The sequence below is a fragment of the Entelurus aequoreus genome, linkage group LG18, assembly GCF_033978785.1.
Source record: "Entelurus aequoreus isolate RoL-2023_Sb linkage group LG18, RoL_Eaeq_v1.1, whole genome shotgun sequence".
NCBI classification, from domain to species: domain Eukaryota; kingdom Metazoa; phylum Chordata; class Actinopteri; order Syngnathiformes; family Syngnathidae; genus Entelurus; species Entelurus aequoreus.
In genome coordinates this window covers 43,538,789-43,566,425 of record NC_084748.1, presented here as the reverse complement: position 1 = coordinate 43,566,425, position 27,637 = coordinate 43,538,789, and the positions used below count along the sequence as shown (strand labels likewise).

The window sequence follows — 27,637 nt, the reverse complement described above, 5'->3', positions numbered from 1 at the left end:
GGTTACTCCGCCGAGCTCTAGGCAGCACCGACACTCCACAACAACACATCATTTGCAGACTATAATTACTGGTTTGCAAAAAATATCTTTAACCCAAATAGGTGCAACTAGATAATCTCCCACGGCACACCAGACTGGTGGTTGAAAAACACTGGAATAGAGCAAGTAAGACACAAAGACGGGAGCCCTTTAGTCACAAACGCACACCATGTGTGCTGGTGTTTATTAAGTCATAGCGGAAGAACACGAGTACTTTGGGGGTATGACTGTTTAATGGAGGTATGGACAAAACCTGGAAGTTGAAGACAATTGGAATATTTGTAACCTCTTTGTTTGTAGCACTATTTTCTTCCCTTCTGCACACACACACACACACACACACACACACACACACACACACACGCACACACACACAGTCCTTTACTCCTCCCCTCTTCTCCTTCACCACCTCCCCTCACTTCCCTCGGTCCACATTTGTGACCGTGGAGGAGGAATGGCTAACACCATGGTCTCAGTGCGCAACCCTGAGCTGGGATCCCTCGGCTGGAGTCTGGTCACTAAGCCCCAACTGTTCCTGCAGAATGTCTCCAAGCTGGGGCCCGTCGCAAGGCAGCAGGGGCAAAGCACGCGAGCGGTTAAGGCACCGCCTCCGGCCACCCGACCTCCAGGTCCAGAGGGCCCCAGGTCCCGGCAAACTCACACAGATGGACCCGTGGCGAGAGAAGTCGGACAGAGTGCTGGAGATGGATCTCCGATGCGAGCGAAACACTTTCAAAGCCTGGGTGAGTCAAATATGAGCTATTTCAGCACCCGTAATTTACTTTTTGGAACCTGGAATCAAAACCACCGCAAGACACAATACGTCTTATCTGCGTGCATGTGTGCCATGTGTAATGGAACAAGTTTCTCTCAACATCAGGATCAGGAAATAGTCTGACACAGTTGTAACATACCTTCCACATAGCATTATGCAACACATAGACGCACAATGTTGTGTGCAAATTACACATCTGGGCTGGCCACACTTACAAACCTGACACTGACAGACACACTATAGTAAACAGAAACTGGTCTGGGTACTTTAAATATGAAGAGGGTCATTTACATGATGAGTGTTTGCTGCAGAATTACATACAGTATGTGTCAGTATTTAGACCAGGACTTGTTGCTGTATGTATATACTAAAGGGAATATACAGTCGTGGTCAAAAGTTTACATACACTTGTAAAGAACATGATGTCATGGCTGTCTTGAGTTTCCAATAATTTCTACAACCCTTATTTTTTTGTGATAGAGTGATTGGAGCACATACTTGTTGGTCACAAAAAACATTCATGAAGTTTGGTTCTTTTATGAATTTATTATGAGTCTACTGAAAATGTGACTAAAGTATACATACAGCAATGTTAATATTTGCTTTCATGTCCCTTGGCAAGTTTCACATGGACAAAGATAAGACCTTGTGGAGGAAAGTTCTGTGGTCAGATGAAACAAAAATTTTGCTGTTTTGCCACAATACCCAGCAATATGTTGGGTGGAGAAAAGGTGAGGCCTTTAATCCCAGGAACACCAATTCCTACCGTCAAGCATGGTGTGTGTTCGTATTATGCTATGGGCCTGTTTTGCTGCCAATGGAACTGCTGTTTTACAGAGAGTAAAGGGGACAATGAAAAAGGAGGATTACCTCCAAATTCTTCAGGACAACCTAAAATCATCAGCCCGGAGGTTGGGTCTTGGGCGCAGTTGGGTGTTCCAACAGGACAATGACCCCAAACACACATCAAAAGTGGTAAAGGAATGGCTAAATCAGGCTAGAATTAAGGTTTTAGAATGGCCTTCCCAAAATCCTGACTTAAACGTGTGGACAATGCTGAAGAAACAAGTCCATGTCAGAAAACCAACACATTTAGCTGAACTGCACCAATTTTGTCAAGAGGAGTGGTCAAAAATTCAACCAGAAGCTTGTGGATGGCTACCAAAATAATTTTTGGCCACTCCTCTTGACAAAATTGGTGCAGTTCAGCTAAATGTATTGGTTTTCTGACATGGACTTGTTTCTTCAGCATTGTCCACACAGGACTTTGGGAAGGCCATTCTAAAACCTTAATCCTATCCTGATTTAGCCATTCCTTTACCACTTTTGACGTGTGTTTGGGGTCATTGTCCTGTTGGAACACCCAACTGTGCCCAAGACCCAACCTCCGGGCTGATGTTTTCAGGTTGTCCTGAAGAATTTGGAGGTAATCCTCCTTTTTCATTGTCCCATTTACTCTCTGTAAAGCACCAGTTCCATTGGCAGCAAAACAGGCCCAGAGCGTAATACTACCACCACCATGCTTGACGGTAGGTATGGTGTTCCTTGGATTAAAGGCTTCTCCTTTTCTCCTCCAAACATATTGCTGGGTATTGTGGCCAAACAGCCCAAACACATCAAAAGTGGTAAAGGAATGGCTAAATCAGGCTAGAATTAAGGTTTTATAATGACCTTCCCAAAGTCCTGACGTGTGGACAATGCTGAAGAAACAAGTCCATGTCAGAAAACCAACACATTTAGCTGAACTGCACCAATTTTGTCAAGAGGAGTGGTCAAAAATGCAAGCAGAAGCTTGTGGATGGCTACCAAAAGCGCCTTATTGCAGTGAAACTAGCCAAGGGACATGTAAGCAAATATTAACATTGCTGTATGTATACTTTTGACCCAGCACATTTGCTCACATTTTCAGTAGACCCATAATAAATTCATAAAAGAACCAAACTTCATGAATGTTTTGTGTGACCAACAAGTATGTGCTCCAATCACTCTATCACAAAAAAATAAGACTTGTAGAAATGATTGGAAACTCAAGACGGCCATGACATTTTCTCCTTTACAAGTGTATGCAAACTTTTGACCACGACTGCTATTTTAAACATGTTGTGCTTTGATAAAATACTACATCGCTGCATTATATGCAAATCACCTTGGTTTTATCTAAAGTTCTGCCGATGTTTAATTTGAAGCCAAATTTGCCCCAAATTTACTGCAATCAGTTTGCAATTAGTGTCTACTGCGTCAACTTTGCACTGACGCACTAATCTGATCGCTGACCGTACAACAACACACCTTTTAGATGACTATCTTCGGTCACAGATTTCTTCAATTGCTTAAGCCCGATTTTGAGTAAAGGGCCCGGTTTTTCCAAACACCGCACATAATTAGCACAACCATCCACACAATTAGCAGAACACCTCAGATCCTTCGCAAAATGAAACACTCTTGTAAAAACTATACACTACTTCGTAAAAAGGATATTTTGTTACCATATGAAAACACACTTTTCTTATGACAGCATTCTGCCTGAACCAGTTACACACCGATGTGCTGAACTTAAAACACTTTTTGCAATTCTACTTATCAGTGATAGGAGTAATGTAAGAGAAAGTGCAAATATACAATCCGGAAAATTCACCAAATAAGACCAATGCTGTAAAATGATACAACAGGAGTAAAAAAATTGAAATGAAATCAGACCAGGAGAATTTCACAGGCAATTCAATTGCAAATAAAAAAGAAACTGTAAGGCAGGGGTGTCCAAAGTGCAGCCCACAGCTAATTGTTTACCGGCCCGCCACACATTCTGGAAATACTATTGTAAAAATAAAAAAGAACATTAAAAAAAGTGGAATGAGGTGAAATCTAACGAGAAAAAGTTGCAATGTTGACACAAAAGCTGCCATGCAGGCTGTTTTTTTCTTTCTTTTGTCTTTATTCATTTTTCTTTTTTTTGCCATTGCTCAAAAAAATAAAAATAATGACAAAAAAATCCATGTTATAATGAATTATTTTCAGGGCTCCAATGACTTCAAATATTTCACTTTAAAATGTTTTACGTGGTAAATATTGCATATATTGTGTAGTAGCCGTACAAAAACATCAAAGTTTTCTTTGACAAAAGCGCATAAAACAAACCAAATAATAGTTCCAGCATAAAATCGACAGATATATCTGAAGTTGATCTCGTAACTTAAGTGTTGAAAGTAAAAGAAAAACCTAATGAAAATGTATCACTTTATGAGTGGGGCACCTTTTGGATCCCAAATATATTTAGTGATTTTTTATTTATCTTTTCACTGTGATTACTCAAAAATATGAAATAATTAAAATCAATGGTGTCCTGCATTATTGATCTTTTAGGGCTCTAATTACTAAATACTGCATATTTCAGTTTTACTATAAAAAAAAAAACGAACTTGTTTTTGACAGAAAAGCCATAAAACTTTTTTAATTTGTATTACTTTATATCAACTTGAAGTTGATATAGAGATTTACTGTAAGCGTTAAATAATTTAAAAAAAATAATAACCTGACTTATTTTTAACATTTTGATGACTGAGACCCTTTATGGTCCTCGGGACCCCTAAAGGTAAAATAAATAAAAAATGCATATATTTTGTTATGGTTTGAAAATGAAAAATATCAAAATGGCCCCCACATGCTTTAATTTTTCCGTGTGCGGCCCTAAGTGGAAAAAGTTTGGACACCCCTGCGGAGCATGTCTATGTAGACCAACTCAGTTCCCAGTCCAATTTGTTCTTACTACTAAAAAGTGCAGCTTAAGTTGACATTGACATATAGGGTTGTTTTTTTGTCAACATACAGTAACATTTTAGATCCTAGGGCAGGGGTGGGCAAACTCTTTGGCTCAGGGGCCACATTGGCTTTTGAAATTTGACAGACGGGCCGGGCGAGCACTTGATGTCCAACATACCGTTCAAAAGTTTGGGGTCACCCAAACAATTTTGTGGAATAGCCTTCATTTCTAAGAACAAGAATAGACTGTCCAGTTTCAGATGAAAGTTCTCTTTTTCTGGCCATTTTGAGCGTTTAATTGACCCCACAAATGTGATGCTCCAGAAACTCAATGTGCTCAAAGGAAGGTCAGTTTTGTAGCTTCTGTAACGAGCTAAACTGTTTTCAGATGTGTGAACATGATTGCACAAGGGTTTTCTAATCATCAATTAGCCTTCTGAGCCAATGAGCAAACACATTGTACCATTAGAACACTGGAGTGATAGTTGCTGGAAATGGGCCTCTATACACCTATGTAGATATTGCAGTTATAGAATAGGTACCATGAATTGATTAAGGTGGACCCCGACTTAAACAAGTTGAAAAACTTATTCGGGTGTTACCATTTAGCGGTCAATTGTACGGAATATGTACTGTACTGTGCAATCTACTAATAAAAGTTTCAATCAATCAACCATTTAAAGTACTAGGTACTGTCTAGTGACAAAACAATAAAAGGTGCACACAGTAAATAACTGTACAGTGCAAAATATGTAGCGTAATAAAAACATGGCAGTATTTAGCTGGATTCTACCAGGACAACTAACAAAATGTTGTGTTTTTTTTATAGTTGGACACGAAAAGAAGGATTTGCACATGTACAAAAGTTTCCACTTCATTGTAGTCAAGACATACAACATCATTACAGTAGCAGTTCTGTGAGATAACAGTATGAAATATATGACAATAGAAGAATAAAAATAAAAATATGCACAAATAGAGGAAAGGCTACTACCGCAAGTTTAAAAATAATTCGGATTTTGGTTATTTCGCTTATGTCGACGCCAGTCAGCCAGTCCACATAAACTGGTACCATTGGATTCTGTAAAATGAAACCTCTTGGAATTAGAGTTCACATTCTGATGGACAATGACTTGTCTGTCCTGGCCTTGCTGATCTTCAGGAACAAAACTGCTGTCTCTTGACCCCAGACTAAGATTCCCATCAATAGATTCTTTTGTGCACGTGTGTGTTTGTGTGTGCACTCCGAATGCACTCGGGACTAAATAACTTAAATAAGAGTCTATTTATAAATTGAGCCAATATATATTAATGTCTAAGGTGTATTATCTGTAAATAATCTGTAAAAAAAAAAATTACAATATTGATTTCTATATGATTGTTTTGTATTTTAAAGGCCTACTGAAATGAATTTTTTTTATTTAAACGGGGATAGCAGATCCATTCTATGTGTCATACTTGATCATTTTGCGATATTGCCATATTTTTGCTGAAAGGATTCAGTATAGAACAACGTAGGTAAAGTTCGCAACTTTTGGTCTCTGATAAAAAAAAACCTTGCCCCTACCGGAAGTAGCGTGACATTGTCAGTTGTTCACTCCCTCATATTTTCCTATTGTTTTCAACGCAGCTAGAGCTATTCGGACCGAGAAAGCGACGATTACCCCATTAATTTGAGCGAGGATGAAAAATTTGTGGTTGAGGAACGTTAGAGTGACGGACTAGAATGCAGTGAAATACATATTTTTTTTCGTTCTGACCGTAACTTAGGTACACTCTCTCCTTTTTCTATTGTGGATCACGGATTTGTATTTTAAACCACCTGGGATACTATATCCTCTTGAAAATGAGAGTCGAGAACGCGAAATGGACATTCACAGTGCCTTTTATCTCCACGACAATACATCGACGAAGCTCTTTAGCATGAGCTAACGTGATAGCATCTGTCTCAAATGCAGATAAAAACAAAATAAATAAATCCCTGACTGGAAGGATAGACAGAAGATCAACAATACTATTAAACCATGTACATGTAACTACACGGTTAATAGATCTCAGCCTGGCAAAGCTTAACAATGCTGTTGCTAACGACGCTAAGGCTAACTTAGCAACCGGACCTCACAGAGCTATGATAAAAACATTAGCGCTCCACCTACGCCAGCCAGCCCTCATCTGCTCTGCTCATCAACACCCGTGCTCACCTGCGTTCCAGCGATCGACGGCGCGACGAAGGACTCCACCCATCATCCGTGCGGTGGGCGGGTAGCATCGGCTAGGCGTCTGCTATCCAAGTAAGTAGTCCTTGTTGTGTTGCTACAGCCAGCCGCTAATACACCGATCCCACCTACAACTTTCTTCTTTGCAGCCTCCATTGTCCATTAAACAAATTGCAAAACATTCACCAACACAGATGTCCAGAATACTGTGGAATTATGAAATGAAAACAGAGCTTTTTTGTATTGTATTCAATGGGGAAGGCATACCTCTGTTCCCCGGGCTACGTCACACGCATACGTCATCCTCCAAAGGCTTTTTCAACCGGAAGTTAAAGTTTTTAACTTTAACTTTAAGTTTAGCGGGAAATTTAAAATTGCACTTTATAAGTTAACCCGGCTGTATTGGCATGTGTTGCAAAGTTAAGATTTCATCATTGATATATAAACTATCAGACTGCGTGGTCGGCAGTAGTGGCTTTCAGTAGGCCTTTAATTACTTTTTGGTAAAAGAACTGTGACCTAATATCGTCTGTTTATTTACATGGTATCAGTATAGAAACATATTAAATCGTGAACTGTGAAATGAGATGGAAACACAAACCACACACTTCTACAGGAACCTATAGATTCAGGAACCAGACCTTCCAGGGCCTATTGTCTTCTCTACCAACAGATGCTCAATTACGACCCCATTTAAATCATTCCTAACACCTCCCCACAAAGTACCGTGTGCATTTAAATCCCCACATACTATCATTCTACTCCCCCAAAGCCTTCAATTTGCACCATTTTATCAAGATCCAACTTTTTTTTACGTGGATTGTAATAATGTATCCCTTTCCCCCTGTCCTTATTTCAACCGACGCATATCCTTGGTCCTTACATCTTGTCTTATAAAGGTTGCCCACCCACCGCTGACACCCTCAGCCCGATCACATCTCACAGTCACAAATCCTCTTATCCGAAAACCTAAATTTGGTCTCAGCCATGTCTCCAGGACACATGGGCTTATCATGCAAAATATCAATATACCTTTTTAACTTCCAGCATTCCATTGCAACAATAAAACCAATAATTTATTCCACACCTACAAACTCCTTAAACAAATAATTATTTAGCCACACTAACTCATCGTTTGAGGTCCCCCACCTTGGATCATTTTTTACTCGGGTAAGTGCGCCGTGTATTTCTTGAATCGTTGATGAGCAGATGAGGGCTGGCTGGCGTAGGTGGAGCGCTAATGTTTTTATCATAGCTATGTGAGGTCCGGTTGCTAAGTTAGCTTCAGCGTCGTTAGCAACAGCATTGTTAAGCTTTGCCAGGCTGAGAATTATTAACCGTGTAGTTACATGTACATGGTTTAATAGTATTGTTGATCTTCTGTCTATCCTTCCAGTCAGGGATTTATTTCTTTTGTTTCTATCTGCATTTAAGCACGATGCTATCACGTTAGCTCCGTAGCTAAAGAGCTTCGCTGATGTATTGTCGTGGAGATAAAAGTCACTGTGAATGTCCATTTCGCGTTCTCGACTCTCATTTTCAAGAGGATATAGTATCCGAGGTGGTTTAAAATACAAATCCGTGATCCACAATAGAAAAAGGAGAGTGTGTGGAATCCAATGAGCCAGCTTGTACCTAAGTTACGGTCAGAGCGAAAAAAGATACGTCCTGCACTGCCTCTCTAGTTTTTCACTCTAACGTTCCTTATCCACGAATCTTTCATCCTCGCTCAAATTAATGGGGTAATCGTCGCTTTCTCGGTCCGAATCTCTCTCGCTCCATTGTAAACAACGGGGACTTGTGAGGAATACTATCCCCTGTGACGTCACGCTACTTCCGGTACAGGCAAGACTTTTTTAAATCAGCGACCAAAAGTTGCGAACTTTATCGCCGTTGTTCTATACTAAATCCTTTCAGCAAAAATATGGCAATATCGCGAAATGATCAAGTATGACACATAGAATGGATCTGCTATCCCCGTTTAAATAAAAAAAAATCATTTCAGTAGGCCTTTAAGACAGGGGTGTCCAAAGTGCGGCCCGGGGGCCATTTGCGGCCCGCAGCTCGGTTTTTATTGGCCGCGACACATTCTATAGACAAACTAAACAGGTCCCAAATTAGAACAAAAAACTATGAAAAATTAAACGGGACCAAATCCCCCAAAAATGGGGCCTGAAAACCCAAATGGCCGACAACCGGAGTGTCTTACTGTCAGGTTCAAACGCTGATGACATCTATTAAACAAGACAAGAAGCAAGGAATTAAACAGAGACAGAATTAAATTTGGCTCAATTGAATAGAAACGTCTAGGCTGTACTCTTTGTACAGTCTCCCAACACGCTCTGACTAAAGATTGTACGCCTCCTCTTTTACTTGGACTTTCCCTGATTACATGGCAACGGCTGTTTCTAAGGGAGGGGGGGTCGTAAACAGCCATCGCCTTTGATTACAACAGTTCAAAGAGAAGGTCGTAAAACAGTTCAAAGAAAAGGTCGCCTGGAAGGGAGTCTGGTCCTGCTTCCTCTCCGCTTTGTAGTTCTCGGGTCAAGACAATATCTTTCTGTTGATTACAATACATCAAAGAAACAGAACACATTCAAGTTGCTTCCCATCATATACAGTGGAGTTGTACAAGCCTTCTTCTTGGTAGGTCATGATGAAAAAGTGTACAAATTTCTTGTGAGACATGTTTTTGAGTGTAGTAAAGCTCTCAAAAGTGTTTCAGTTGACGGTATAATAGTAATATTAGTAAATACAGGCTTACTTTCGAGCACAGTTAACATAAATACAAATAAAATCATTATTAAAATAATAATTAATTATTTTATTGCTTTGTTATCTATAACACCAAAGCTAAGACTTAGAAGTTTTTTTTCAAATGTTAGCATATGTTCACCTACATTGTTTTGGTTTGAGTATTTTTCATATACAAAATTTATAAAAGTGGCCCTCGCATCCTTAAATTTTTCTCTATGTGGCCCTCGCTGGAAAATGTTTGGACACCTCTGCCTTAAGAGAAAGCGATTGCAGCTATTTGGGATACAACACTTCTCAGACGGCAAGAGAACTTTCCAATGTCCGGGTCAGCTGACATCAGTGTGTAAAGGATATCACCACATGGGCTCAAGAACACTTCAGAAACCCACTGTCAGTAACTACAGTTGATCGCTACATCTGTAAGTGCGAGTTAAAACTCTCCTATGCAAAGCGAAAACCGTTTATCAACAACACCCAGAAATGCCGTCGGCTTCGCTGTGCCTGAGCTCATCTAAGATGGACTGATACAAAGTGGAAAAGTGTTCTGTGGTCTGACGAGTCCACATTTCAAATTGTTTTTGGAAACTTTGGACGTCCGGACCAAAGAGGAAAAGAACCATCCGCATGGTTATAGGCGCAAAGTGGAAAAGCCAGCATCTGTGATGGTATGGGGGTGTATTAGTGCCCAAGACATGGGTAACTTACATATCTGTGAAGGCGCCATTAATGCTGAAAGGTACATACAGGTTTTGGAGCAACATATGTTGCCATCCAAGCAACGTTACCATGGACGCCGCTGCTTATTTCAGCAAGACAATGCCAAGCCACGTGTTACATCAACGTGGCTTCATAGTAAAAGAGTGCGGTACTAGACTGGCCTGCCTGTAGTCCAGACCTGTCTCCCATTGAAAATGTGTGGCACATTATGAAGCCTAAAATACCACAAAGTTGTTCAACCGAACTGTTGAACAACTTAAACTGTACATCAAGCAAAAATGGGAAAGGATTCCACCTGAGAAGCTTCAAAAATGTGTCTCCTCAGTTCCCAAACGTTTACTGAGTGTTGTTAAAAGGAAAGGCCATGTAACACAGTGGTGAACATGCCCTTTCCCAACTACATGAAATAATAAGTTAATTGTTATTTGCAAAAAAAAAAAAAAGTTTATGAGTTTGAACATCAAATATCTTGTCTTTGTAGTGCATTCAACTGAATATGGATTGAAAAGGATTTGCAAATCCTTGTATTCCCTTTATATTTACATCCAACACAATTTCCCAACTCATATGGAAACGGGGTTTGTAGAAAGGGCCTTAGCCTCAAATGATGCGCTACAGTTTTAACAATTATTTGTATCCTTTCTGTTTTAGTCCTGCTTTCCATTGTTGCATTAATCATTCCAGCTTTAAAAGGTGACTAACTTTTTCACGTCCCCCCAGCATGATCTCCTCTCCCTTTCTTGTCAGTCCCCACATTCCTAAGACTCACTTCCTCATTCCCCCGTTATTCCTTTGACTCTCTTCCACCCCCCGTTTTACAGTTGACCACTTTTAAAGGCTTCCGCATACGTAACTTTCTGCTGTACTCTGACCTACTGAACGTCATTTGGCTTTTTCATCTCCTCCCACCCACTATAAGGCCCCGTTCACACTAAGCCGGATAAGGTTATCCAGGGTAAATCACACCTAAACTTTTCCATGTCCGCACACAACAATGCCACCGTTTAAAACCCCCGCCCCCGTCCGTCCGCCGGCGCAACGCCACCTAGTACGCATGCCCGGAAAATGCGCACGTCATAGTCACCTCCAGTGTTGCTTTGTGTGCAAGTTCTTAAATGTAACTTATCTGAACAATATCCAGTGTTGTGGTATTTCAATTAACTGGAATCCGGTGTGCTGTGGGGCCCTTTTGTAGTGAATCACACCTGAGACATCATACATAAATCAAATCTTTATTAGACACGCAAACAATGAGATAAAGAACATATTACATTAATCAATCTAGGGATCTAGATATCTTGTCAGGACATTCGTTTTTGGTGACTTTATATAGTCTGGACCTAGACGTTGAGTCCGCCAGATACATGGCGGACAATAACTGATCCAGTCTGCTTTGCCAGTCCAAAAGCATTCGCCGTTTTCCTCGACGGCCAGGTAATACAAAGCACACGTTACCTTTTTTTTATCACATCCACGGGAGCCCGCATTGTCGTTGTCTCCCCTTCGACAAATGGATGAAGGTTTTTCGGTAAGTAGAATCACAGCTGACCCGGACATTCGAAAGTTCTCTTGCCCTCTGAGAAGTGTTGTATCCCAAATAGCTGCAATCGCTTTCTCTTAAAGGCCTACTGAAATGATTTTTTTTTAGTTAAACGGGGATAGCAGATCCATTCTATGTGTCAAACTTGATCATTTCGCAATATTGCCATATTTTTGCTGAAAGGATTTAGTAGAGAACATCGACGATAAAGTTCGCAACTTTTGGTCGCTGATAAAAGAAAGCCTTGCCTGTACTGGAAGTAGCGTGACGTCACAGGTTGAAAGGCTCCTCACATTTCCCCATTGTTTACACCAGCAGCCAGAGCGATTCGGACCGAGAAAGCGACGATTACCCCATTAATTTGAGCGAGGATGAAAGATTCGTGGATGAGGAACGTAAGAGTGAAGGACTAGAGTGTAGTGCAGGACGTATCTTTTTTCGCTCTGACCGTAACTTAGGTACAAGGGTTCATTGGATTCCACACTTTCTCCTTTTTCTATTGTGGATCACAGATTTGTATTTTAAACCACCTCGGATACTATATCCTCTTGAAAATGAGAGTCGAGAACGCGAAATGGACATTCACAGTGACTTTTATCTCCACGACAATACATCGGCGAAGCTCTTTAGCTATGGAGCTAACGTGATAGCACATCGGGCTTAAATGCAGATAGAAACAAAATAAATAAGCCCCTGACTGGAAGGATAGACAGAAAATCAACAATACTATTAAACCATGGACCTGTAACTACACGGTTAATGCTTTCCAGCCTGGTGAAGCTTATCAATGCTGTTGCTAACAACGCCATTGAAGCTAACTTAGCTACGTGACCTCTACAGAGCTATGCTAAAAACATTAGCTATCCACCTACGCCAGCCCTCATCTTCTCATCAACACCCGTGCTCACCTGCGTTCCAGCGATCGACGGAGCGACGATCATAGATGCGGTCGACGGCCAGTAGACGGAGGAAGTCAAGGTGAGGACGGCGGCTAGCGCGTCTGCTATCCATCTCAAAGTCCTCCTGGTTGTGTTGCTGTAGTCCGCCGCTAATACACCGATCACACCTACAGCTTTCTTCTTTGCAGTCTTCATTGTTCATTAAACAAATTGCAAAAGGTTCACCAACACAGATGTCCAGAATACTGTGGAATTTTGAGATGAAAACAGAGCTTTTTGTATTGGATTCAATGGTGTACCAATACTTCCGGTTCAACGATTGACGTCACTCGCATACGTCATCATACATAGATGTTTTCAACCGGAAGTTTAGCGGGAAATTTAAAATTGCACTTTATAAGTTAACCCGGCCGTATTGGCATGTGTTGCAATGTTAAGATTTCATCATTGATATATAAACTACCAGACTGCGCGGTCGGTAGTAGTGGCTTTCAGTAGGCCTTTAAGGTATTCATGTGTGATTTCCACAAGTGTGTCTACATGTAGAAGAAGAAGAAACACGGGCATGTCTGGATGACTCGCCTTCATATTTCCAGTGGTTAGCTCCGAGTTACGAAACCGCTTTATTATGAAGATAGCTGTGGCGCGGTCTTTCTGACGTCACTTCCGGTGTGGGGCGCGGTCTTTCTGGCGTCACTTCCTGTCATGATCCGTGGCCCGGATCATGTTTTGTTATTTTCTGTTAGTTTTGAACTCCCTGAGTTCCTGTTTGTGCACCTCTGGCTTTGTTTTAGTTTCCATGGGGATTAATTGGGTTCACCTGCCTCTGATTAGTGGTCGGCACGCTCACCTGTTGTCGACCACTAATCAGAGAGCTATTTATTTACCTCTCTCGCCTTCATTGTTTGCTGTACGCAACAGGTTACGTTGATATTTCTTGACTTCTAATTGATGCTTCCGGTGCTAGTTTGTACCTTAGCTTCACGTGCGATCGGCACGTTTTCCCTTCTACTTGTTTTCTGTTTTTGGTATGTGTTTTGAAGATTAAATCATGTTCCTACCTGCACGCCTTGTCCGGAGTGGTCCGTCTGCATCCAGGGGGAACTAACCCCGCAGTAAGCTGCGACCCCCCCGCCATGACACTTCCTCTCTGAACTCAGTTTGTAAACGATCAATGAGTACATACAAAGCTAAGTGCCGGAGATTTAATAAATAGACGGCGCACTTACCCGTGTAAAAAATTGTCAGAGAAGGGGAACCTTAAACGCCGGTTTAGTGTGGCTGAAACGGGGTTTAGGCTAAATAATTATTCGTTTAAGGGGTTAAACGACTTAGTGTAGACATGGCCTTAGTATAACTTTATACTTTGCTTCCTCGCTCACATTCTGTATGATGTGGCTCTCTGGCTTTGACCTTCTTTACACTCCTCCCTTCTTCTACCCCACAGGCCTCCCACTTCTCTTTTAATCTCCCATCAGTCTGATTTACATCTATTATTTCTTCACTCCCACTTCACCTTCATCTCCCCACTTTAGTCCATAACGCTTGGGTTTTTAGACCAAAAGACAGAGTGGGGCAGTTGCATAGGACTTTGCTTTGTTCATAAACAAACTTTAGCGCACTATTCTTTTAGTAGTTGAATCAAACTTAACATATGATGCTTTAGTTTGGAGAGAACTTCATGTAAGAAAGTACAATGCTTTGACGAATCTCGCTATATGCACTAGCCCCCTGCTCTTCCCCTTGGACCTTGCCACCTTCCATCAGACCACAGGATGTCCCAAATCTGTGTACATCAACAATCTAAAGGCCTTCTAAATCGTAACAGGTCCTGGATCAACATCGCTGCTGTAGTGGCTGCTGGTGGCAGGAGCTCTGTGCTCTTGTGTCATCCTTTTGTGTTCCTGATGTTTCACTCTTGTTTTTATGTGGGGTTTTTTTTTGCCTTTTGGTTCGGGACCCTTAGGGACTGTGTGACAAGGGGTGGCACTTTTGTGTCTTCTGCGGTGCTTTTTTGTGAACTTCTGGATCTGCCTCCCGGGAGCTTTTTTTGGCCATGGAGACCAGCTGCTGGGTCTCTGCCACACCAGAGTCCGTTTGGAGAGACTGGAGGAGATGCGGATGAAGAGACGGGGCTGCGGAGCTGGCGCTGAGCACCGGGACGGACAGGCTTCGGCTGAATGAGCAGGTATCAGACACCTCGGTCTCCTTAGACGCATCCTTGCTCATCCATGCGGACTGGACACTGGCCGAGAGTTAGTGGGCGGCCGAGGATGGAGTCGGCTCTCTTGGTTGCTTTGTTGGGTCTGCTCCTGTCTCTGGCCAGGCTCACCTCTCCCCAGCAGTGTTCTTTGATTTTTCCCTCTTACACACATGTTTATGTGTTTTTTTTAAATTTCCCTTGGCCTCAGTCTAGACCCCCTCTCCAGGGACCCAGGCTTAGACTGATTTTTTTTTCTGCCGGAAGTTGGCAGACCCGTCAGCGATCGTGTTCTGTCTCCCTGTAATGTTTATCTGCTCTTGAATGGGATTGTGCTGAAAATCTTAATTTCCCCTCTGGGATTCTTAAAGTATTTCTGATTCTGATTCTGATTCTGAGCACATGGGTGCAGTGGGTGTCAGAAACCAGAAACCCATAGGAAAGACTTTAATAAACTATTTGAGAGTTTTGACGAAGTGGAAATATATACACATCAGTGGACATCTCCCAAACATCGACAGGAGGATCAACAAATTCAGCTGGCTGCTTCATCTGAATACATTTCTGTCTAAAGTTTTGCATTTTATTGACAAGTTCAATCTCTTCTGGCAAAGAGAGGATCTCTTTCAAGGGAAAGGCCCACACCTAAACAGAGGTGGAGTGAGATGACTGACTGATAACCTCCTCCGCGCTCTCAGGCATCAGAATAGGTCTGGACCGGATCCTGTGCTGCCATAGAGAGAAGAGCCTGGGGAGCGGGAGAAGAACGCCTCCTTCGTTGCAACGCAGGAACCCTGCAAAGGATTCAACCACAGCAGCACCTCCAGAATCTCAAACACAGGATTCTGGGTCAATAAGCATGTATTAAAGACTTCGGTTTCCCTGGACGGATACTCGCTCATCCGCTCAGACTGGACATTGGTCAAGTGCTAGTGGGCAGCCTAGGATGGAGTTGACTCACTTGGCTGCTTTGTTGGGTCAGTTTCTGTCTCTGGATGTGCTCTCCGCTCCAGCAAAGGATGGCGTGGGGCACCCGCAGAGGTCACCACGGTGCATGGGGTTGTTGAAATTGTGCTTTTGTCTATTGTCTATACATAGCTACTTTTGTAGCTGTAAGTAGAAATGGCCCGCTGAAGTGGAAGCTGGTTTCATCAGATCCGTGCGCTTATAATTTATGTCATGTCCTTTACGTTCTTTAATGTTTCCTTCTTGTTTTCATACCAAGACAGCGCCACGGATCGCCGCCACGTTAATTCCTTGTGTGTTAAACATCCATCCATCCATCCATTTTCTACCGCTTATCCCTTTCGAGGTCGTGGGGGGTCACTGAAGTCTATCTCAACTGCATTCGGGCGGAAGGCGGGCTGGTACGCCCTGGACAAGTCGCCACCTCATCACAGGGCCAACACAGATAGGCAGACAACATTCACACTCACACACTCGGGCCAATCAACCTATCCCCAGGTGCAGGTCTTTGGAGGTGGGGGGAAGCCGGAGTACCCGTACCCATGCAAACTCCACACAGAAAGATCCCGAGCGCAGGATCGAACCCAGGACCTTCGTAGTTGGCCAAAAAAGCTGATTCTGATTCTGATCAACCCGCCATAACGAAGTGATCTCTTCCAAAACAACGACTACTATCAAAACACATACATTAGTCAAGAGACTGATAGATTGTCTGATCAGAGAAATATAATCCACATCCATATCCAGTGCAACTTTATCTAATCAAATACGCAGTACTCAATGTTAAAACTTTTAAGTGACAAATCCATCCATCTATCCATCCATTTTCATGCGCTTGTCAATTTTGGGGTCCCGGGGGGTGCTGGAGCCTATCTCAGCTGCATTCGGGCGGAAGGCGGGGTACACCCTGGACAAGTCGCCACCTCATCGCAGGGCCAACACAGATAGACAGACAACATTCACACTCACACACTCGGGCCAATTTTAGTGTTGCCAATCAACCTATCCCCAGGTGCATGTCTTCGGAGGTGGGGGGAAGCCGGAGTACCCGGAGGGAACCCACGCAGTCACGGCGAGAGCCTGCAAACTCCACACAGAAAGATCCCGAGCGCAGGATCGAACCCAGGACCTTCGTACTTGGCCAAAAAAAGCTGATTCTGATTCTGATCAACCCGCCATAACGAAGTGCTCTCTTCCAAAACAACGACTACTATCAAATCTCATACATTAGTCAAGGGACTGTTAGATTGTCTGATCAGAAAATATAATCCACATCCATATCCAGTGCAACTTTAGCTAATCAAATACACAGTACTCTTTTTATTTTTTTAATTATTCATTGTATTTCTTCTTACGATCTCGAGTTTATGTTTTGAACTAAAATATGGCTCAACAAAAACACTACAAATTCTGTTATGACTGAACTTTGCCTACCTCACTTCAACTATATTTTTTTCATCATTTGAGTATGTGTCATTCAAAATGGAGATAAACCCACACTCCTTCCATACCTCATATCACTATTTACAAACCACCACACGATTCAAAATCATCATTGATGATTTTTTTAACGTAATTACTTTCAGTTGTGTGCACTGATTTTGACTCTTATGTTCATCACCGGGGACTTAAATGTGCATGTGTAGTGTAGCCTATGACAGGCATGCTAAAGAAGTCAGTGCTGTCCTTGAAATGTTTGATCTAAGTCTGCGTATAAACAAGCCCACCCACAGCAGAAGCCACACTCTTGATTTGATCATTACTGACGGTCTTGCTATTTCAAATGTGAATGTTGTCGGATCATTTTTTTATGTTTTCTTCGACTTGTCTGTTAGACCCATACCAGCAGTTGGGTCTGCGGTTGTTCTGGGAAGACTTATAAATGACAGCATACCAATAGTTTGTGGAAATGATTAGGTTTGAAAACACCCCGTATGTTAATGTTGAGGATCTGTTGAACTCCTATACAGCAAGTGTTGTAAAAGTTTTGGATACTATTGCTCCTGTCAAGATAAGATTGGTTAAAATAGCCCAAGTCAAAGCTACAAGCTCTTTGTGAGATATACAAAATAAGTATAGATATATACACTACCGTTCAAAAGTTTGGGGTCACATTGAAATGTCCTTATTTTTGAAGGAAAAGCACTGTACTTTTCAATGAAGATAACTTTAAACTAGTCTTAACTTTAAAGAAATACACTCTATACATTGCTAATGTGGGAAAAGACTATTCTATCTGCAAATGTCTGTTTTTTGGTGCAATATCTACATAGGTGTATAGAGGCCCATTTCCAGAAACTATCACTCCAGTGTTCTAATGGTACAATGTGTTTGCTCATTGGCTCAGAAGGCTAATTGATGATTAGAAAACCCTTGTGCAATCATGTTCACACATCTGAAAACAGTTTAGCTCGTTACAGAAGCTACAAAACTGACCTTCCTTTGAGCAGATTGAGTTTCTGGAGCATCACATTTGTGGGGTCAATTAAACGCTCAATATGGCCAGAAAAAGAGAACTTTCATCTGAAACCCGACAGTCTATTCTTGTTCTTAGAAATGAAGGCTATTCCACAAAATTGTTTGGGTGACCCCAAACTTTTGAACGGTAGTGTAGATATATAGATATATGGCTTTAATTGAAATTACCAATGCAATAGATAGTAACTAAAGCATTTGACACAATTAATCACAATATTTTAATCAAAAAACTACAACGGTATGGCATCAGAGGGTTGATCTTAAACTTGATTAGAAGTAATTTAACAAACAGGAAACAACACGTGAAGCTAGGCGAACACACGTCTACAATGCTAAATATATCCTGTGGTGTACCTCAGGGATCAATACTAGGACCAACATTGTTCAATCTCTATATAAATGACATTTGTAAAGTTACAAAATATTTAAAGTTAGTATTATTCGCGGATGATACAACAGCGTTTTGTTCAGGAATTGATTTCATCCATCCATTCATTTTCTAGATAATCTTACTCATCTCACCATATGAAATACAACTTACTTCACAAATTATTATTTATTTATTTGTATTGTTATTACTTATGGAGTCTATTGTGAATATATTGAGAACAGGGAGTGAACAAAAGTTTTAGCAACTGCTATGTAAAGTTAAAAGGGGTAGGATTAAATAAGCTCTGCTTCTTCCTACTCCTTTTCGAACATGTTGTATAGAGAAACTGGAAATTGTGATGTATCATGTTGTATGCATGCATGTTCGAAATAAGCTCAAACTCAAACAAAGAAAAATGAAATGTGTCTAACTAAACTTTGCGTAGAACAAGGACATTATTTTTCTGATAGCATCACAAACTGTAGTACCAACTCTAGTAAACAGTAAACATATTGACAAACCCTCCAGTTTCACTTCCCATAGAACTCATTTCTACATCTACATGCAATGAGTTTGCAATATTGTTTCATGATCAATTTTAAGGCATTAAAATGCAATAGTTCCTGGGAAACAATGAGCGACACTGCAGCCAACTAGTCAACTAGAGCTAGCACATTTCATTCCTGTCACTGATAGAACATTCGAAGAGATCATCCACAGTCTTGAGTCTATCCACATGCTGCTTTGATGAGTTACCCAGGCCTGGCCCTAACCAATCTGGCGCCCTAGGCAAGATTTTAGGTGGCGCCCCCCACATCGGCAGTGAAGTGTATAATACTCACAAGAAACCGAATAGCTTTGTCTTTGACCTTTTTTTTTACTTAAAGAAAGCAAATTAACATATTATAAGAGAATGTTATGTAATGATTATCTTTAACCGAATCACAGCAGTGCTCAAATTAAAAAACGCATTCCCTCTCATGTGATATTGCTTAATTAACATTAATGATGTGCACTTTAACAACCAGGCTTACAACTATACCTAATATATAAATGGGTGGAAAAGTGACTATTACCTGCAAGGCAAACATTAGCTAACCAGAAGGCAATAACAATGTAAACAAAAAACACCTGCTTAAAAGATCTAATACAAATGTCCCTGAGGAATGTAAGGTGGGAGAACTGTAATTACCTAACGTTACATTATTATTTTCCATAACAATTTAGCCCCCTCCACAATATTAACCCGACGTTAAAACAGAACTAGCTATTTATTGATTAGCAATTGCCGAATCATGTAGCATTAGCTTAATGCTAAAAAGCCAGGTTACTATCACATTCTGTAACAGACAAATAATTTCATGTAGGCTAACGTTACCTCCCTGCTACCTCTGTCTTTTTCTCGTTTCTTCTCTTATTTTCTCTTTTTTCTTCCCTGGGCACCTGACAGTTTTCGCCGTTTTGACATCTTGTGTTGATTTTTTGATGTGGTGACGTCCAAAAAGAGTCATGATACGGGAAGGGAGGGGGCGCACCGTGCGGGCGTGTAATGTTGTAACAAATAATATTTCTATTAAATAGGCTTTACTTTGCATTTTAATTAACGTGGGATTATTTTTTTGTATTTAGAAATAATAGTACCAACTTTTTTTTTTTTCTTTTTTTTTTTCCTCCAACATTTGTGGCACTGGCGTGGCGCCCCCTAATGGACGGCGCCCTTAGAATTTGCCTATATGGCCTATGCCACGGGCCGGCCCTGGAGTTACCCATTAGATTTCTAAAGTATGTGCTGAGCAGTTTGCCACAATTCGTTTATATTACTCATATATATCACGGATATGTCACTTATATTTTTCATACCCTTAGCATTGTATCATATCCTAGATCCTAGACCTAGAATGAAAGAGCCATATTGGATCAAAAATACAAAAAAAAAATCTGTCTGTAGCCGGCAAAAATTAAAAGCCTTATATAAGTGTTATAATGAAGACAACACATGATGCAAGTGTCTATATTAGCCTACTATCAAAGGCTGATGCAAATCTTCGTTGATAGAAATGTACACATTTTTGCAACATTGGAAGTCATTAGTAAAATGGAGGCTTCTCACAGGATGAGATAACTTATGGAAATTACTGGCTCAGAATGGCCAGTTCAGCTGGGTAATGTTCGCTGTGGTCTGGAACAACATGGCACACAAACAACTATGAGAAATGCAGCCAATATTGCATACAGATAATGTGTCATGAGACATGCAAATATAAATTAAATACACAGAGAACATAAGTAAAGGAAATTAAATGAGCTCAAATATACCTACAAATGAGGCATAATGATGCAATATGTACATACATTTGCCTAAAAAGCATGTTAGCATCGATTAGCTTTGCATTCTCGGATCGAACCAATTATGCCCGATAAGCACTCCAGCAAATCAAACAAATCAACAAAGCTCTCTTTTGTGCATTCACGCACAGAATACAACGTTTGGTGGACAAAACGAGACCGAGAAGGAGTGGCATACAACACGTCTTTCTGTGGCAGCATTGGAGAAAGTTGTACATGTAAACAAACTACGACAAATTTGTAGGGGGGAAAAAAACGGTATAACATAAACAGTGGGATTTCTAACAATTAAGAAGGTTTATGTCATGTTTGTTCTCCTACAGAAACTATATTACAACAAAAAAATAACATTTTAACTCTTTACATTTTCACACATCTCTGAGAGAGGTCCAGGGAGCCATTAGGGCGGCGCTAAAGAGCCGCATAGAGCCACGGGTTGCTGACCCCCATCCTAGATGAATGCAGTGCTGTGACTATTATAGCCTAACACTGCCAACAGCCTTTCACACTTACCCACTTTTTACATTACATTTACATTGTAGGTCAAAGCTACCCATGATTATGACAAATAAACCGAGCACCGACCATCTCCATACCACCTCTGAAAAGTACTACTATGATTACGTCCATATTTTTTGCCATCACAACATCTTCTTTCGTTTTTAAAAATGTATATTATGTTTATAAACTCAGGAAATACGTCCCTGGACACATGAGGACTTTGAATATGACCGATGTATGATCCTGTAACTACTTGGTATCGGATTGATACCCAAATTTGTGGTATCATCCAAAACTAATGTGAAGTATCCAAACAACAGAAGAATAAGTGATTATTACATTTTAACAGAAGTGTAGATAGAACATGTTGAAACTGAAAATAAGCAGATATTAACAGTAAATGAACAAGTAGATTAATAATTAATTTCCTACCACTTGTCCTTAATAATGTTGACAAAATAATAGGTAGATAAATGACACAATATGTTACTGCATATGTCAGCAGACTAATTAGGGGCCTTTGTTTGTTTACTTACTACTAAAAGAGAAGTTGTCTTGTATGTTCACTATTTTATTTAAGGACTTAACCGCAATAATAAACATATGTTTAATGTACCCTAAGATTTTTTGTTAAAATAAAGCCAATAATGCAATTTTTTGTGGTGCCCTTTATTTAGAAAAGTACCGGAAAGTATAGAAATAATTTTAGTACCGGTACCGATACCAAAATATTGGTATCGTTACAACACTAACCCACACTGCTTGGTGCCTTGTCCGAGCTGTTGTGACTTAGATGGCCATAGTAACTAATTAGATGACCATAGTAACTAATTAGATTACCATAGTAACTAATTAGATTACCATAGTAACTAGTATATCATGCAAAAGCGCAGATTCCAACCATTGAAGTACTTTGTATAGTTCAAGACTTACGGTCATTTGACAACATCCCTTCACATCATAATGGTTGGTAGAGTAGCCGTGCCAGCAACTTGAGGGTTCCAGGTTCGATTCCCGCTTTCGCAGTCCTAGTCACTGTCGTTGTGTCCTTATGCAAGACACTTTACCCACCTGCTCCCAGTGCCACACCCACACTGGTTTAAATGTAACTTAGATATTGGGTTTCACTATGTAAAAGCGCTTTGAGTCAGTAGAGAAAAGCGCTAAATAAATATGATTCACTTCACTTTTTGGGGCGGTATGGCTCGGTTGGTAGAGTGGCCGTGCCAGCAACTTTTATATTTATTTATTTTTTGTTTTTATTCAGTCAGTGGTGGAGCTAAGGATAATATTTGAATAGTGTTTCTACTATTGTTGTGCAGCACTTTTGAAACATTTATGTTGTTTAGAGGCCTACTGAAAGCCACTACTACTGACCATGCAGTCTGATAGTTTATATATCAATGATGAAATCTTAACATTGCAACACATGGCCATACGGCCGGGTTAACTTATAAAGTGCAATTTTAAATTTCCCGCCACACTTCCGGTTGAAAACGTCTATGTATGATGACGTATGCGCGTGACGTCAATCGTTGAAACGGAAGTATTCGGACACATTGTATCCGATAAAAAAAGCTCGGTTTTCATCGCATAATTCCACAGTATTCTGGACATCTGTGTTGGTGAATCTTTTGCAATTTGTTTAATGAACAATGAAGACTGCAAAGAAGAAAGCTGTAGGTGGGATCGGTGTATTAGCGGCGGTCTACAGCAACACAGCCAGGAGGACAGAGATGGATAGAAGACGCGCTAGCCGCCGAACTCACCTTAACTTCCTCCGTCTCGCCGACCGCATCTGTGATCGGGTGAAGTCCTTCGTCGCACCGCCGATCGCTGGAACGCAGGTGAGCACGGGTGTTGATGAGCAGATGAGGGCTGGCTGGCGTAGGTGGATAGCTAATGTTTTTAGCATAGCTCTGTGAGGTCCGGTTGCTAAGTTAGCTTCAATGGTGTCATTAGCAACTGCATTGTTAAGCTTCGCCAGGCTGGAAAGCATTAACCGTGTAGTTACATGTCCATGGTTTAATAGTATTGTTGATCTTCTGTCTATCCTTCCAGTCAGGGATTTATTTATTTTGTTTCTATATGCAGTTAAGCACGATGCTATCACGTTAGCTCCGTAGCTAAAGTGTTTCGCCGATGTATTGTCGTGGTGATAAAAGTCACTGTGAATGTCCATTTCGCGTTCTCGACTCTCATTTTCAAGAGGATATAGTATCCGAGGTGGTTTAAAATACAAATCCGTGATCCACAATAGAAAAAGGAGAAAGTGTGGAATCCAATGAGCCAGCTTGTACCTAAGTTACGGTCAGAGCGAAAAAAGATACGTCCTGCACTGCACTATAGTCCTTCACTCTCACGTTCCTCATCCACAAATCTTTCATCCTCGCTTAAATTAATGGGGTAATCGTCGCTTTCTCGGTCCGAATCGCTCTCGCTGCTGGTGTAAACAATGGGGAAATGTGAGCAGCACTCCAGCTTGTGACGTCACGCTACTTCAGGCAAGGCTTTTTTTTATCAGCGACCAAAAGTTGCGAACTTTATCGTCGTTCTTCTATACTAAATCCTTTCAGCAAAAATATGGCAATATCGCGAAATGATCAAGTATGACACATAGAATGGATCTGCTATCCCCGTTTAAATAAAAACATTTCATTTCAGTAGGCCTTTAACGGGCCGCATGCGGCCCCCGGGCCTTAATTTGCCCAGATCTGTGCTAGATGGTAGAAAGTACATAGTTAACCTTGGCTCAATAAAGGTAAGCTGCGTCACTGTTTAAAAGTTGACGTGGAAAAGTAAAAATCTTGTTCAAATCAGATATGGTAACACATGTTCTAGACCAGGAGTCGGCAACCCGCGGCTCTAGAGCCGCATGCGGCTCTTTAGCGCCGCCCTAGTGGCTCTCTGAAGCTTTTTAAAAAATGTATGAAAAATGGAAATAGATGAGGGGAAAAAATATATATTTTTTGTTTTAATATGGTTTTTGTAGGAGGACAAACATGACACAAACCTCCCTAATTGTTTGTTATAAAGCACACTGTATATTAAACATGCTTCACTGATTCGAGTATTTGGCCTGCGCCGTTTTGTCCTACTAATTTTGGCGGTCCTTGAACTCACCTTAGTTTGTTTACATATATAACTTTCTCCGACTTTCTAGGACGTCTTCTTTTTCTGTCTCATTTTGTCCACCACACTTTTAACGTTGTACATGAGTGCACAGAGGTGAGTTTTGTTGATGTTATTGACTTGTGTGGAGTGCTAATCAGACATATTTGGTCACTGCATGACTGCAAGCTAATCGATGCTAACATGCTATTTAGGCTAGCTATATGTACATATTGCACCATTATGCATCATTTGTAGCTATATTTGAGCTCATTTAGTTTCCTGTAAGTCATCTCAATTCAATGTATATCTCAAGACACTATGTAATATGGCTTTTATTTTGTTGCGGCTCCAGACAAATTTGTTTTTGTATTTTTGCTCCAATATGGCTCTTTCAACATTTTGTGTTGCCGGCCCCTGTTCTAGACATATGGCCGAGAACAAGAAGATGATTTTGTGCACTGAGAAGTTTTTGTTATGTGTGTAAGTTGTACGTAATGAGTACATATTGTCCAGGTCCGACTTAACATTGATTTCATAGGTAACAGAATCCAGCTGGCCTCCCTGTTTTGATGTTTGATTAGAAGTGAAACCGAATGAAACCAGATGTTTCCTGCCGGCTTCAGTCACTTAGTCGCAGCTTAACTGCTGCGCTGCCTTCGTCGACAGAGAGTCTGTTGTTGTTAATGTGACGTAATGCAACGGAGGTGAACACGTGTAAACACTTTCCCTTTTCGGCATTTCCCTTTGCTCCTTTGCCAGACAAAAGCCACGCTTATGAAAAGGCCTGTGAAAGTTTTGAATGACACTCCAGTCTATTTGGATTAGTTGTAAACATGCAAAAGCAGCAATGTTGTGGTTTTTACGCCGGTTTTTAAAATGGTTTTCCTACTAATAGCAATGACTGTGACTTTGTCGTCGGTTTCCTGTTTTATACTTACAATACACTATATTGCCAAAAGTATTTGGCCACCTGCCTTGACTCACATATGACCTTGGAAGTGCCATCCCATTCCTAACCCATAGGGTTCAATATGATGTCGGTCCACCTTTTGCTGCTATTACAGCTCCAGCTCTTCTGGGAAGGCTGTCCACAAGGTTGCGGAGTGTGTTTATAGGGATTTTCCACCATTCTTCCGAAAGCGCATTGGTGAGGTCACACACTGATGTTGGTGGAAAAGACCTGGCTCTCAGTCGCCGTTCTAATTCATCCCAAAGGTGTTCTATCGGGTTCAGGTCAGGACTATGTGCAGGCCAGTCAAGTTCATCCACACCAGACTCTGTCATCCATGTCTTTATGGACCTTGCTTTGTGCACTGGTGCACAGTCATGCTGGAAGAGGAAGGGGCCCACTCCATCCATGTACATATATTATGTAAATATTACATATATGTTACATTTATGGATGTCCGATAATATCGGACTGCCGATATTATCGGCCGATAAATGCTTTAAAATGTAATATCGGAAATTATCGGTCTCGGTTTCAAAATTATCGGTATCGGTTTCAAAAAGTAAAATGTATGACTTTTTAAAACGCCGCTGTGTACACGGACGTAGGGAGAAGTACAGAGCGCCAATAAACCTTAAAGGCACTGCCTTTGCCGGCCTAGTCACATAATATCTACGGCTTTTACACACACACAAGTGAATGCAAAGCATTCTTGGTCAACAGCCATACAAGTCACACTGAGGGTGGCCGTATAAACAACTTTAACACTGTTACAAATATGCGCCACACCAAACAAGAATGACAAACACATTTCGGGAGAACATCCGCACCGTAACACAACATAAACACAACAGAACAAATACCCAGAACCCCTTGCAGCACTAACTCTTCCGGGACGCTACAATATACACCCCACCTCAACCCGGCACGTAAATCAATTCATTTACCATGAATTGATTAACGTGGACCCCGACTTAAACAAGTTGAAAAACTTATTCGGGTGTTACCATTTAGTGGTCAATTGTACGGAATATGTACTGTACTGTGCAATCTACTAATACAAGTTTCAATCAATTAATCAATCAATCCCAAATTCCAAGCTGCTGTTTTGAGGCATGTTAAAACAAAATAATGCACTTTGTGACTTCAATAATAAATATGGCAGTGCCATGTTGGCATTTTTTTTCCATAACTTGAGTTGATTTATTTTGGAAAACCTTGTTACATTGTTTAATGCATCCAGCGGGGCATCACAACAAAATTAGGCATAATAATGTGTTAATTCCACGACTGTATATATCTGTATCGGTTGATATCGGAATCGGTAATTAAGAGTTGGACAATATCGGAATATCGCATATCGGCAAAAAAGCCATTATCGGACATCTCTAGTTATATTTTATATTGCTACTACGGTACATTTTTTGTCTATTTTATACCTGCATTGTCCTTTCCATCCTTTGCAACTGAGCTACTGTGTGGAACAATTTCCCTTGTGGATCATTAAAGTTTGTCCAAGTCTAAAAAAAATTTCCAAGTCTAAGTCAAACTGTTCCCACAAGGTTGGGAGCGTGGAATTGTCCGTAATGTTTTGGTATCCTGGAGCATTCAAAGTTCCTTTCACTGGGACTAAGGGGCCAAGCCCAACTCCTGAAAAACAACACCACACCATAATTCCTCCTCCACCAAATTTCACACTCGGCACTATGCAGTCCGGAATGTACCTCCAAACCCAGAATATTTAGGAGCGAGGAAATTTCACGACTGGATATGTTGCACAGGTGGCATCCTATGACATTCTTTCACAAGACAAGCGTTAGAAAATGGATGGATGGAAGTCTCCAAAGTTAAAAAGTGTCTTCTTGTCATACCTTCTACTAAACAACACAAACTTCTGCTTTTCAGCTCTTTCAAAATCCCGTAATACCACACCAAGCCCTTCGAATCTCAACTCGAAATCAAGAGTCAGTCCGCAGCCAGCAGGTGGACGACCGGCATCAAAACTTCCTGTAAA

The 27,637-nt window shown here is 40.9% G+C and overlaps 1 protein-coding gene across 2 annotated transcripts in view; it reads left to right on the top strand.

Annotated features, from left to right (window-relative positions):
* Positions 1–27,637, top strand: part of LOC133634143 (microtubule-associated tumor suppressor 1 homolog) — a 162,966-nt gene that overhangs the window by 42,665 nt on the left and 92,664 nt on the right. For both annotated transcript variants that reach the window (XM_062027190.1, XM_062027189.1), the window contains exons 4-5: positions 581–782; positions 27,529–27,637. The exon at positions 27,529–27,637 is cut by the window's right edge and continues 68 nt beyond it. In XM_062027190.1, coding sequence (XP_061883174.1) covers positions 581–782; positions 27,529–27,637 — 311 coding nt within the window. The remainder of the gene's footprint in view (positions 1–580; positions 783–27,528) is intronic.